The sequence below is a fragment of the Limulus polyphemus genome, unplaced genomic scaffold, assembly GCF_000517525.1.
Source record: "Limulus polyphemus unplaced genomic scaffold, Limulus_polyphemus-2.1.2 Scaffold2810, whole genome shotgun sequence".
Lineage (NCBI taxonomy): Eukaryota > Metazoa > Arthropoda > Merostomata > Xiphosura > Limulidae > Limulus > Limulus polyphemus.
This window is the reverse complement of record NW_013668420.1, coordinates 126,365-141,660: the sequence shown is the minus strand read 5'-3', so window position 1 is coordinate 141,660 and position 15,296 is coordinate 126,365. Positions and strand designations below refer to the sequence as shown.

The following is a 15,296-nucleotide window of genomic DNA, read 5'->3' as shown; positions in this document are numbered from 1 at the left end:
TTTACCTAAAATGTTTATAAATAATGATCACCTTTTTCTTTCTTTCTTTTTTTTTACCACGAATATTCTGCAAGGCCAAGTTTTAAACTCATTTACAGCGGTGGTCTGTTATCTCAGTGTATATGTCATCAGGTTTCTTGTTTTCTTGTTTTTTTTAATATTCTTCATATCTTCCAAACGTTGTTAAATATTTACGAATATTTCCAAAATATAAAAATTGTAAAATCGTCTTGAGAAAAGTCACTCGAAAACTTGTTACTGACTTCATAAGGCCTGATTGAAACATTCTAACGCAAGAATATAACTATGAATAAATAAAATATTATTTCTCCTTATTTTATTAACAATTCAATTTGAATTTACTTCACTCCAAACTAACATAGTTCCAAATTTGAACTTACTTCACTCCAAAACTAACATAGTTCCAAATTTGAACTTACTTCACTCCAAACTAACATAGTTCCAAATTTGAACTTACTTCACTCCAAACTAACATAGTTCCAAATTTGAACTTACTTCACTCCAAACTAACATAGTTCCAAATTTGAACTTACTTCACTCCAAACTAACATAGTTCCAAACAGAACTTGAAGGCCTTCAAAAAAATTATCTCCTATAATGATGACTGTGCTGCCCCCTGTCGTCCAACCTTCACTGGGACAGATCGCTTTAATACACGGTGTTGCTGCAAACAGAACTGAAAAAATGTTTAAGTACTTGTGTTAAAATTCGCAGTACAGTGCTTGCATATAGAACACATTGTGATAAAATAACATACAAAGACTGCCTTAATTTAACCTTAAAATGTTCACACAGGCAGAATAGAAAACTATTCAGAAAGAAAGTCAAAGGTTGAACAATGCCATAGAATGTTCTAGAAGTAGAGTATTGTCGTCTGAATCTAAACATACCTTAGTGGTAACTAAATTAAAAGTGCAATCAAAGTTATTAAGTACTTCAGACATTGTTAAATAAACAAAAAACCATGAATGTTATACATATATATATATATATATATATATGTACACACAAACACATATTATACACTGTTGATAAGTGTGGTTCATCAAAAAAATGTGGAGGGAAGGGTAGGTTTATATACGATCATACCTTACTTTTAACATGTAAAAACCGATTTATTGTTTTGGATATTCGTGCAATAGGAGGGCAACTATAATCAAATATTGGAATTTAACTGTCTCTCTTATAACGCACACATGGCCATGAAATTCTGAGCGCCACATGTTCTGGGAACGGGTTATGTACCCTTAAATCCATAGCCTGGCACGATTACTATAAGGCCACTATAGCGTAATATTTGTAGAAAAATCTAACATAAAATATATATTGAGAAATCCCGTATCATATTTTATGTTTTTAGTATCAGACCATTAAATCTACCATACAGAATCATAAGTGGGCCTAGTATGGCCTGGTGGTTAGGATGCTCAATTCGAAATCCGCGGGTCACGGAATCGAAACCTCTCACAGAAAATGCTCAACCTTTTAGCTCAGGAGGAGTTATGATGTGAAGATCAATCCCAGTATTCCTTGGCAAAAAGTAGCTGAAGAGTTGGAGGTGGGTAGTATTAAATAGCCGCCTTTCCTCTAGTCAATCACTTCAAAGTTAGTGTAGATTGACCTCGAGTAGCTTTGCATGAATTTCAGCCAACAAATAAAGCATCATACCATTTATAACTATCCATTAAAACATGAGAATTAGTAGCCGTTCTGTACTTTATAGAGGGCGTATCGCAAAATTCGCTAAATTTAATATTGATATGTCTCTCTCCTTTTTCTTCTTGGAGTACCTCATTTTCATTAATATGTATATTAAACTGTATTATTCAATTCAAGAAATCAGTTTCAGCAGCTTGAAACATTCCCTAACAATAGCTTATAACAACATCCAAATGAAAATTGATATTAAAAGAAATATGTTTGATATGACTTATTCATAGTGTCATTTTTACTTGTTAGTCACTGTGTATGTGAAACAAACACTGAAAAGAATGTCACTAAGTTTCATATAAAACTGGAGAAAATCCTCAAAGTTCTATCGAACACGAATAACAAAGATACACCGAAATATTTATATTAGGTCAGTTTGAAAATTTAATATTATTATAATTTTTATAGAGTGATCAAGATGTACTCTACTTATCTTTAATACTTTTATATAAAATTTTCATTTACTTTTATCGAAATTTCTCAAGCTATAAGTTTGATGTTGACTGAGCAGAAAAAAGTTCGCTTTCTTTTACTTCCAAAGCACTTTTTAAATTTACAAAATATATATTCGTAAACAAATTTGATATTTTAAAAAAAGGTTAATATATGCTATTGCCACAACCACTGCGTTCCATTACTGTTTTTTTTTTGCTGCTTTCTTAAACGCTCCAGTGGTTTCATATACATTTTGAAGGTTTCGCATCATGAAACCAATTTTATTTATTTCCGCTAGAAATATTTCTCCTCGTCAAAATAAATGTTTCTATAAAGATAACAATTATTTACACGGTAAAACGAAAATTATTCTAGCTAAACAATTTAAATATTATCCATCGAAATCCTCATCTTTACTTTGGGTTTTAAATGTGGAAACGATATTATTAAACATTTCGCGTCATTACACACAATAAAACGTTTTTCTAAAACAAATCATTGTACTTACATACGCCAGAGGGTTAATTTAACATGATGTTTTGTAGGTTATATTAAACACTAATACTTGCTGTGAATGCCCGCTTACAGTTTTGAAATCATTGACGTGTCAACATGGAGTAATCTGATAAAAATGTATATATTATGAAATCTACCCATTCGAATAAGATTACAGCTCTGTTTAAATATAATAAAATTTATATAGAAAAACAATATGGCTAAAAGTGAACATAATGATACTACTGGACGTTTAGTTTATGTAATAATACCAAAAAAAAATCCTTCTTCCCTAATTCAGTTACTTGTTTTATGACTGACGCACAATCGAAGACGCAGATCGTTTCAAAGCAAAACTGAGACAACAAACTCTATTGAATTTCGACCAGGAAGCGGTGGAAGTCGTGTGACAAGCAAGTCTGCATAAAGACCGCAAGAACAGGGGCCCTTTAAATTGTGACGTTATTGAGATATAAAGTGAACTGACTGGAGCCCTGTAGCACAGAAATGGCGGCCAGTAGAAGTGGATACCGGTCAATAAGTGTGATTGAATGTGGCACAGCGAACCTTGAGCTGAAAAAAAAACTAGTAATCAATGTATCAACTCCCAACGGGGTTGTCCCAGGCCAAATGCTGCGGGTAAGTAGCGCCAGAGGTTTTTACAAAGCATGGCACCAACTCGTCACTCAACAACAATGTCCACAGAAATGGTTGAGGTTTGAGAGACTCCTAACTTCCTAGTCGATCTGCTTGTCGTTCACGTTTACTCTATATTAGTTGCCCAGCTTTATTAGTTACTATCAACTTAACATAACCCTCGCATGTTCCAATACTACAGACTGGTTTTAAGAAACATATACAAAATCTACATTTCTATACTATAGTTAGGTTAGTGAAGTGTCTGTCGTTATAGACTGGGTTTATAACACATTTACAAAATCTACATTTATATACGAAATTAAGATTAGTGAAGTGCCTGTTATTATAGACTGGGTTCGTGATATATTCATAAAATCTACATTTATATACGAAACTAAGATTAGTTAAGTGCCTGTTATTATAGACTGGGTTCGTGATATATTCATAAAATCTACATTTATATACGAAACTAAGAATAGTGAAGTGCCTGTTGTTATAGACTGGGTTCGTGATATATTCATGAAATCTAAATTTATATACGAAACTAAGATTAGTTAAGTGCCTGTGGTTATAGACTGGGTTCGTGATATATTCATAAAATCTACATTTATATACGAAACTAAGGTTAGTGAAGTGCCTGTTATTATAGACTGGGTTCGTGATATATTCATAAAATCTACATTTATATACGAAACTAAGAATAGTGAAGTGCCTGTTGTTATAGAGTGGGTTCGTGATATATTCATAAAATCTACATTTATATACGAAACTAAGAATAGTGAAGTGCCTGTTGTTATAGACTGGGTTCGTGATATATTCATAAAATCTACATTTATATACGAAACTAAGGTTAGTGAAGTGCCTGTTACAGACTGAGTTTCATTGATGCCTTTTGTTATAGACTGAGTTTCACTGTTTCACGTAATGTGACTAAGGTTAGTGAAGTGCCTGTTATAGACTGAGTTTCACTCTTTCACGTAATGTGACTAAGGTTAGTGAAGTGCCTGTTATAGACTGAGTTTCACTCTTTCACGTAATGTGACTAAGGTTAGTCAAGTGCCTGTTACAGACTGAGTTTCATTGATGCCTTTTGTTATAGACTGAGTTTCACTGTTTCAGGTAATGTGACTAAAGGTTAGTGAAGTACCTGTTATAGACTGAGTTTCACTCTTTCACGTAATGTGACTAAGGTTAGTGAAGTGCCTGTTATAGACTGAGTTTCACTGTTTCAGGTAATGTGACTAAGGTTAGTGAAGTGCCTGTTACAGACTGAGTTTCATTGATGCCTTTTGTTATAGACTGAGTTTCACTGTTTCAGGTAATGTGACTAAAGGTTAGTGAAGTACCTGTTATAGACTGAGTTTCACTCTTTCACGAAATGTGACTAAGGTTAGTGAAGTGCCTGTTACAGACTGAATTTCATTGATGTCTTTTGTTATAGACTGAGTTTCACTGTTTCAGGTAATGTGACTAAGGTTAGTGAAGTGCCTGTTATAGACTGAGTTTCACTGTTTCACGTAATGTGACTAAGGTTAGTGAAGTGCCTGTTATAGACTGAGTTTCACTGTTTCACGTAATGTGACTAAGGTTAGTGAAGTGCCTGTTATAGACTGAGTTTCACTGTTTCACGGAACGTGATCGTATAGACGACCTACGTTAGTGATTATCTATACATTAGTATTTTGTCTCACTATGCTATAAGACTTTTACAGTAATTTCTATGTAGAAGTTTTTCACAAGCTGCTAATAATCAGTCGATAGAAGTTTTCGATCCAGTTTCTTTTAAATGCGCTTGGAACATATTATTAGAAGAACATTAGATCTCAAGCAATCATCCAAGAATCTCACTTACCTTCTGAGGGCTCCAATCTCTTGGCTCTCCTCCCGTGTTTGGAGTTGTTGTGTACAAATATGTTGTCAGAAACTGCCAAAAGAGGACCATCCACCGTGACTTGCGTTGACACAACAACCTGGTATGGAACAGATATAAAACAATTACATTTGTGCATATGTTTCAATATCTCTTTTATATTTAAAATGGTCGCTGTTTTGTTGCTAGAAACTATTGTTGCCCACAGGACACTTATGCACTAGATGCATAATGTTAATTTTAGGACAGTGTTCAAGGTGTAACACAAATATAAACTTATCAGTTAGTTATCTTTGTTTTAAAATTCAGCCCAATGATGCCAACTGCCTTTCTTTTTCTAAATTTTTACAATCAACTGAATACGTGTTTACGTTAAAACAGCCGCTGGTCATATGACGAATATCTGCTAATTCGTTGTCTTGAGACAAGCGGTAGTAGTGCAGTGTCGTTTAGATATATATTTTGTACCTGTATCCCTTGTGGAAGCTGTTTGTATTCTAACAGTCTCAGTGTAAAAAATAATTTAGAATGTTTATTCTTTGTTACATGCTTTACGAACACATGTATTAATTAATAAAGCGCGTGTCTCAAACACGTGAGATGTTTTGTGTGTGTGCGTGCGTGTTTTTTCAGGGAATATTTGTTAGTAAATTAATTTTTTAAATTACTAAACCAATAAGAGTATATATTATGTTATATTGACAATTTTCCCAACGAGGATTCTGTATACCATACTTCTTGAAAATCCTCTAAAAGGATCTTATCAAAAACTGACCGTAAGGTTGGTGATAAGCGCGTTCTCTTTTGTGGATTCTGGGAAAATTATAATTTTATCTCCTCCACTTTTAGTTTGTATTGGTATATCTAATAAAGACAGAAAATATTCAGGTTATTAAATTCAACTTTTATCATTACGTGTCTTATTCTATTGATATTATGTACATGTACAGGGTGTTCCAGAAAAAAGATTCCATATGCTGAAGTTGGATAAAACTATTATTGCTAAAAGTAAATAGCTGAAACCTTGTATTTCATTATGAAGTTTATAATAACAAATATCAGGCTTAGTGACTCTTGAAAATCATTTGTTTAAGATACTATCTACTACTTACTATCATTTAGATCACGAATGCACGTGAGAGATCTATACTAACAGTAGATTAGTGTGGGGACAAAAAAATTCAAAACCTGAACTGCGAAATGGCCAGGATCGCTAAAGTTGCCCCCCCCCCCCATGGAAGAAAGTTATATTATAAGAATGTAAGGTCCCCCGGCTTATTATCTTGGGGATCTACAATGACTTTCAAATATTTCACTCGGTACGAAGAAAAGTTTTGAATTTTGAGAGCAGATTGTCAAACAGACCTTTCTTGATGACATTGTATGGTAGATTTGGATAACATTTGAAAGATTATTTGACAGGAATTTTAAGGTCATGTACTGAACACTTCAATATAGCCCTATATTGGAATTTCGAACTTTAAATCCATTTAAAATTTATAAATATATAATATTGATTGCATTAGATCTAAGAATATTATTTTAAGATACACATTTAAGATATGAGATTATAGATATATTTATATTAACTAATATAAATTTGTTCAAACCACATAAAGAAAATATAACAATGGCATTATAAAATATAATCATACAATGCTTTTCTTTTTTAGATTAAGACTGAATTTATTTGCTGAATTGTAATGGCGCAAGCAACATGTACACGAAAAAATAAGGCTTATTGCTTGATTTTAGTGACTGTGTGCTCACCACCTATAGTGTCATTATGAAATAGTATCTCCTCATTAGAGATAATCTTCTAGAAGATGGAAGAAAAGATGAACCATCAGTGTCAGAGATTCCCGAACTGGTTGCAAATAGATTAGAATTTGTCTGGAACATGATAGCACACAAAAGAATCATTCGGAGGATCAGAAGTTATCGTGACAAGTACAAAGCAATTCTCAAACAACCAAAATTGTGACAGAATGAGGAGTCCGACTAAGAGATATTAAAGCAAAATCTCTGTTTTGATATTGTAACTTATGTGTTCCAGTTGCTTGAGAAAGACAATTCTTTGAGGTCATCATCTGTTGGACCTTTGAATGGAGGACGTTTTCTCACAGAATCAGATGACATACTTTGAGACATACTCAGGAAAGTATGTTAGAGAGTTTGACATATCAGCTGCAGCTAGTGCAAGTGCTGTTATTCAAGAACTGGGACTGAGTGATAAAGAAGATACATCCTGTGTTATCGATAAGAGGAAAGTATCATCCATCAACATCCATGGAGGGACATGTATATTGGTCACGTTGCGCCTCCTGCTTCAACTACAGAAACCCCAAAGATGAGTACAATTGACCGACAACATCCATTGAGAGACATGTGTATTGGTCACGTTGCGCCTCCTGCTTCAACTACAGAAACCCCAAAGATGAATACAATTGACCGACAACATCCATTGAGAGACATGTGTATTGGTCACATTGCGCCTCCTGCTTCAACTACAGAAACCCCAAAGATGAGTACAATTGACCGACAACATCCATTGAGAGACATGTGTATTGGTCACGTTGCGCCTCCTGCTTCAACTACAGAAACCCCAAAGATGAGTACAATTGACCGACAACATCCATTGAGAGACATGTATATTGGTCACGTTGCGCCTCCTGCTTCAACTACAGAAACCACAAAGATGAGTACAATTGACCGACAACATCCATTGAGAGACATGTATATTGGTCACGTTGCGCCTCCTGCTTCAACTACAGAAACCACAAAGATGAGTACAATTGACCGACAACATCCATTGAGAGACATGTATATTGGTCACGTTGCGCCTCCTGCTTCAACTACAGAAACCCCAAAGATGAGTACAATTGACTTTTTCCCATCCATTGATGTTCAGCTTGAGGATTTATTATCAGTAGGACGTGATGGAACAAATATAAATACAGACTCAAACAATGGAACAATCTGGCACCTAGAGATTAATCTCAAGAAACCACTTCAATGGCTAATGTGTCTTCTACACATGAAACCCCCCCCCCGTCATTTACTTGGGACATTAGACGATGCAAATGTTAACCCAAATGCATTTTGAGTTCCAATGGGAAAGACGCTGATGATTGCCAGCCTATTACAGCTCCTGATTCGACAAGCGTTGATGATGAAATAAAAGCAATTTTTTACACTGTTCTTCAATGGAACGCCTACTTTGCACATAATGAAAATGTACTTTTAGCCACGTTTACAGATGAAAGAACCTGGGCTAAGGAAGGTATTGGCAGCAAGATTGGAGCCCTCTCAGGATCTACGAAAATTTGTGGTTCCCTGAACTGAATTTTGATGCAACTGATTACATCAATCTTATCAGAAGGACCCCAGATGCACGACATGACTAGAAGCATTGCAGAAATAACACTTAAAATGTTCAATGCTGACAAGAAACTCCAAAAACTCAGTTTCTTGTGAGTGTGAAATGAGCATCTGTTTATGGTCAGAAACAGAGAGATGGATTTATACAAGTAAGAATTGAAGTGCCTTAAAAAATTTGTTTCGAAATCAATTATAGTACAAGCCAGGAATGAACTAATATGGCCTTGAACGGTTGGGTGGTTGGGCATGGGTGTGTGGTACTCATTTCGTATTTGATTACCTCTTTGCGGTGATTGAATTCTGAGTGATTTTGACACCAAATATGTCTTAATCAGAAAACAAACAAACTACATCATAGTTATGTATTATGCCAAATATCCACATGCTTATATTTTCAAGATCACTCAGGTGATAAGGCTAAGGGAATGTGCTTTCATCACAATAGGTTTCTAGTTATTAGGAAATTTTCTCCACAAAATATATTTCATCCTATTAATTTGAACCACCCTACTGTACATAGCTTGCTAAATCTAGTAATCTGTCTATTAAATAATTTCCATCTCATATATTTATATGGCTTTATGTAGACAGTTTTAGGGGAAATTCATTAAAGTTCTAGGCTTACAGCGTGAGTGTCAGTTTTCCGTTAATGTAGTTTACTTAATGTTAACTTTTCTTCAATAATTATATCTATTGTAGAACAAAAATTAACAATATACGTAATGATATTTATTATTAACTGAAACAATTGGACTTACATGTTTATTGCTATCATTAGTTCTCTTTGAAATTTCACCAAAGCAAGTCCTGATCTACTTATTCAACTTTTGTCTCAGCTGTTTGTGACTTCGCCGAACCAAATCCTGATCAATTTATTCAACTTTTGACTCAGCTGTTTGTGACTTCGCCGAACCAAATCCTGATCAATTTATTCAAGATTTAGAACAACTGTATGTGACTTCACTTGAGCAAGTCCTGAACTATTTACTGAACTTAGCTGTTTACAAACTGAGCTGTTTGTGACTTCACCAAACAAAATCCTGATTTATTTATTCAACTTTTGAGGCAACTGTTTGTGACTCTTTTTGGAGCTGCTTGTGAGTTCAATTGTGGATGTTTTCTTACTTGCATTAATAGTTTGTGAATCCTTTGTAATTAAATAACAAAACTGTTGTTATGATAATCCTGTACTCTTCCGAAGATAGCTTGAATTTCAGACATATAAGAAGGCTAAAGATCAATGTTCGGCATCACTCAATATGCTTCACAAAACTTACTAATCCGACTGGCAGATCAAAGACCTGAAAACCGAGACTACGATGCACTACTTGTATGTCACCACCCGAAAAGCTGGTGCAAGAAATTATATATAAATACATAAGTAATTTGTTTTCAACAGTAACTCGTTGAGTGAAAGACATTTCGGACTTTTACTCACAGCAATCCAGATTCCAGATCAAGTCAAATAAGATTTATGTGTTTCATTAATTATGGACGGATATTAATTAATTTGTTTATTTATTTATTTGAATATTTATGGATGAACACTATTGTGTTTGCCAAGTATCACATGTTTCACTGTTTAAGGGCAGGTATTATTGCGTTTATCCAGTGTACCGTATTTTCTAAATATCATATGTTTCACTGTTTAAAGACAGATTTTATTGTATTTATCAAAGGTACCGCATTTTTAGATAGCATAAGTTTCACTGTTTAAGGGTGGATATTATTGTGTTTCTCACGTACTATATATTTTGCTGTTTATGGATGATATTATTGTGTTTGTTCAATATCATATGTTTCATTGTTTATGGGTGGATATTATTTTGCTTGTCAGCTATTATATGTTTCAATGTTTACTATTTTGAAGCCCCCCAGTGGGACAGCGGTGTGTGTGCGGACTTACAACGCTAGAATGCGGGTTTCGATACCCGTGGTGGGCAGAGCATTGTGTTGCTTTGTGCTTAACTTCAAACAAACAAACAAGCTAGTTTGATATTATTGACTTTATCAAGTATTTACACATTTTTTCAGGTGTTATATGTTTAACTAATTTTGGGTGATATTACAGTATTTGTCAGATGTTATGACCCAGTTCTTGTAAGCGAATTTTGTTGTTTGTTCGGTGTTATATGGTGGGGTTGATATTCGGGTATTTTACAGGTTTTATATAACTGACTACTTTGGGATGAATATTATTCCACGTGTTTATCTTGTGTTGCACTTTCTATGAGTGGATAAGGGTTATCGGGTGTTATATAACCTATAACTTCATATCTCCTACGCCCTGTACACAAATACTAACATGTGTGACTAAGAATGGCCTATGAACTCAGATTTGATGCGTTTTGTACACAAATATCACTTATAATATCAGATTTGATGCACCTTATATACAAACATTAATGTATGTAAGTATAGCTTATAACGTTGGATTTGATGCTCTTTACATAACAAAATTATGTATTATATACAAACAGCATATGTGACTTTGATATCATATGCCATCTACACAAATATAATACTCATGACTAAGAATCACCTTAAATATATGATTTACATATATTACGTTTTGAAAGATTTTAAGACAGTTTCTTTTGACGTTTTTGAGTTTTCACTTAAAAATGTACCAATGTGTCATTTACAACTTTGGTATTTTGAGTTGTTAAAATGTACCTTTAGCAATTGTTAATCCTTAGTTAGTAGAACCCTCATCTGGCAGATGTAGAAATGGGACTAGCACAGAAAAACTGAAACTCAGCTAATGCTCATCCCACGACCCTAAAATAATGCCCGAGGCTAGGCCTTATTTATAAGAGGGAAGAATGTGGTAGTGAGTTGTTAAAACATGCCATATTACGGCTACAGAGGGTTGAGTGCGTTATATTCAAACAATTTTAAATATGCAAACAACAAGTTACGTGACCATCACAGCCAATATAAAGTTGTGGCGGAACGGATGCATAAGAATTACATACATTGCTTGGCGTTTCACATGTAGTGTGGTGGCCCCGAAAATCTTTTGCTTTGGGAAGAGTATGAAACAGTTCTTTTCGACCCAAAATGTTAATACACTCAGATATTAAATATGTGTTCAGATTGGGGATTCCGAATTTTCAAAACGGAGATATCCTTTGGAAATTAACGTAATATGAATCAAATTAGGACACCAGAATTATTCAGAAAGAGACCTGCAATACGTCGCACCGCAGCTGTGATAGGCAAAGTGTTCGTATTATAACAGGTGATAATTCACGAACACAAAGGACACTGCCAAAAGTCATCCACGTGCCCCAGGCAACGGTAATCAACATAACCAAGAAGGATCTCCATCTGAAAACGAGGCCAATATAAGATTCCTATCCTTAGCTCCAGTTCAACCGTTGCACAAAGCAGATGAAGAACAAAACTAGTGTTTATGCTATTCTATATGGAGACTGGTCAAGTGGCCGAATGCAGGACATTAGTTTATTTTTATGCAACCATACAGTTAAAACAGTCACTGGGAAACCTTCGTCCTTATACTTTATATGTGTTATAGAAACGACACAGGGACAAGCGGTATGAATTGGACGTGAAAGCCTTGTGATGGGGATTTTCCAACGGAAACTAGGTTAGGTCATTATCGAGATGCATGTTCTTCAGGGTAAGCATGCTCGGCCGTAGAAAGCTGGGCTCTAACGACGTGTTGAGGCTAAAAAAATATTTTTGATATAGCGTATTCAACCGCTTTAGCAGGTTAGCCCGACTCTTAATTTCAGGTTCGTAGGTTCGAGTTCTACTTTGAACATCAGTTTTTTTTGCATGCAGTAATTTCAAGTTCTTCAATCTTCCGCGAACAGGAGTTGAACCCAGAACTGCTATTTACCACTGTTGCAGAGGCTGGTAATAAATATTTGGGTTTGACATGAGCTTCGTTAAAACCTTGGGGCTTGCTTTAACAGAGTGAGAAATATGTGTGAAAATGAAGAAAAGCTTGTAAGCAACAGTTGCTTCATAGAATCATAAAATATTTTCCTCGAATTTAGTCTGAAAATGTTAAGCAACTATAAAATATGAAGAAGGTTCACTGTTCTCTTTACTAATTGAACAACTTACATCTGGAAAAGAATAAACAAAATTTATTTTGTCAATACTATTGATAGACGATACTTCTCAAACTTGTTTGATAGCTTTTGAGAAGTTTCTTATCAGATTTAAAGACAGTCAATCTTTCCTTAAACTGGCACTCGACTCGCAATCTGTAATTGCCGTCCCACCAAACATGCTCGCCCCTTTCAGCCGTGGAGGCGTTATAATGTGACGGTCAATCCCATTATTCGTTGGTAAAAGAGTAGCCCAAGAATAGGCAGCGGGTGATGTTGACGAGCTGCCTTCCCTCCAGTCTATCACTGCTGAATTAGGGACAAATAGCACAGATAGCCATCGTATAGCTTTGCACGAAATTCAAAACAAATCAAACTTTCCTTAAACTATATATATATATAACGAAAGGAGTCTACCTTATTTCGTATGAAGAACACTATAATCTAACATCACAAAATATACTTTTTTAAATAAAATGATTTAATTAACAAGTATTAATAGTTATTGAATATTTGAAGAGCACTATGTATGATAGAACGAAAAAAACTGACACTTTGATAATAATTCAAAATTCAAATTATTCTCTCTAGTTTTTTTTCAATAGGACGTAAACTTTACTACTTCTTGGTGGTTTTATTCCAAGTATGAAGTGTAGAACTTGAATTAATATCATAAAGTATGATCATTTTCAAACTTTGAAGCTGTGTAAAGTGGCTTGCCACTATTACATTTAATGTGAGCGACAACACGAATCATTCAAACTGAAATAATACCCTTTTTTTAGATGTTCTGTTCCAAATCATGACCACCACTTGCTAACACCTATCACTCTTTATCAACAGTGAAACTGAGTTCACGTGCCAGAGTCGTGGGCGCCATATTAGAGACAACACCCGAAGAAAAGTCACGTGCTTTAGAATAATTTATCAGTGAAACTTCCACAAGGGCTGGAATTAATTATTCATCACTGGTATCTCAGACGTTAAAGGTCACCAACAGAGGAATATATATATATATAAATCACACAGAAATCTAAGATAAATTATCTACACAATACAAGAGTAACATAGTTTATTTGTTGGCTTCATAATAATGTAACTTGACTTAATATACAGTGCTATTATACTACTATAATGGACAAGGTTTTGTACGTAAATTGCTCTTTGATGAAAATAACAAGACAATACCACTTATTCACTGACTATAGTTAATGTATCAGTTTCATTGATAATATATCGCTAGCTACAACACCTGAAACGTTTGCCAGAAAATACTTATTATTTAGTAATGATTACCCCACCCCCAATCCCCCAGTATTGTATCAGTCTCTAAGTTCGCGAGGCATTCTTTTGGGGAATTGTCAGGTGTTCCTTTCAGTGCAACATCGAGTTTTCTCACCTTGCGTGGTGTTTTACGAGATCTTGTTCCGGACGTTACCCTCCTACATAACAAAAGGAGCTAGAGTGGTTGCCCCAACAAATATCAACTGTTTTTTAACCGTGTCCAAGAGAAGTTTTCTGGCCAGTTAAACTGCTTGTTCCACTAACTTTATATATAAAGAGATAGGTAAGTCCAAAAAGAGAGAGAAAATATTTATTTAACTCTAGCTTCTATTCAATTGTTAGCCGTAAAGAAAATTCAAGAAAAGAAGATTTAGCTAAGATGAGCAGTCAGGTTTTATACAATATTTACTGAACAAGAAACTAGCCAGAATGAACAGTAAGCTTTTATGTAGTACTTATTATACAGGATACTAGCAGATATGACCAGTCAGATTTTATATAATACTTATCAAATAACATTTTAGCCAGGATGAACAGTAACATTTAATATAATCCTCATCAAAAAAGATTCTAGCCAGAATGAACAGTCAGATTTTATATGATATTTATTAAATAAGATATTAGCCACGATGAACATTCGGGTTTTATATATTACTAATTAAAGAAGATTATCGCCAGAATGAGCAGCCACATCTTATATAATTCGTATTAAGTAATATACTAGCCAGGATGAACATTCGGGTTTTATATATTACTAATTAAAGAAGATTATCGCCAGAATGAGCAGCCACATCTTATATAATTCGTATTAAGTAATATACTAGCCAGGATGAACAGTCAGGTTTTATACAATATTTATTAAAGACAATTCTAGCCAGAATTAACAACCATATTTTATATAAATCTTATTAAAAAAGATTCTCGCTAGAATGAACAACCAGATTTTATATATTATTTGTTAAAAACGATTCTAGCACGATGAACAGACTAATTTTATATAATATTTATTAAGTAATATACTAGCCAGAATGTACAACCAGATTTTAGACAATGTTTATTAAAGAAGATTCAAGCTAGAATGAACAACAAGATTTTATATAATATTTATTAAGTAAGATCTGTTTCGGAATTGCTTTTGAAATTACGAAACATAAACTTCTTTAGTACTTGTTTGAAACCCACCACAAGACCAACTTCTAGTATACCTTGACTTTATGTTTTAAGATATGAGTGTATCACAAATCCAACTTCTAGTATACCTTGATTTTATGTTTTAAGATATGAGTGTACCACAAGACCAACTTCTGGTATACCTTGATTTTATGTTTTAAGATATGAATGTACCACACGTCCAACTTCTGGTATACCTTGATTTT

General features: G+C 34.2%; 1 protein-coding gene across 2 annotated transcripts in view; it reads right to left on the bottom strand.

The window, feature by feature from the left end:
• Nucleotides 1-15,296, bottom strand: part of LOC106467957 (transcription factor collier-like) — a 148,532-nt gene that overhangs the window by 9,042 nt on the left and 124,194 nt on the right. For both annotated transcript variants that reach the window (XM_022396198.1, XM_022396199.1), the window contains exons 8-9: nt 5,153-5,270; nt 555-697 (exon numbers count right to left, since the gene is read on the bottom strand). In XM_022396198.1, the coding sequence (XP_022251906.1) occupies nt 555-697; nt 5,153-5,270 (261 nt within the window). The remainder of the gene's footprint in view (nt 1-554; nt 698-5,152; nt 5,271-15,296) is intronic.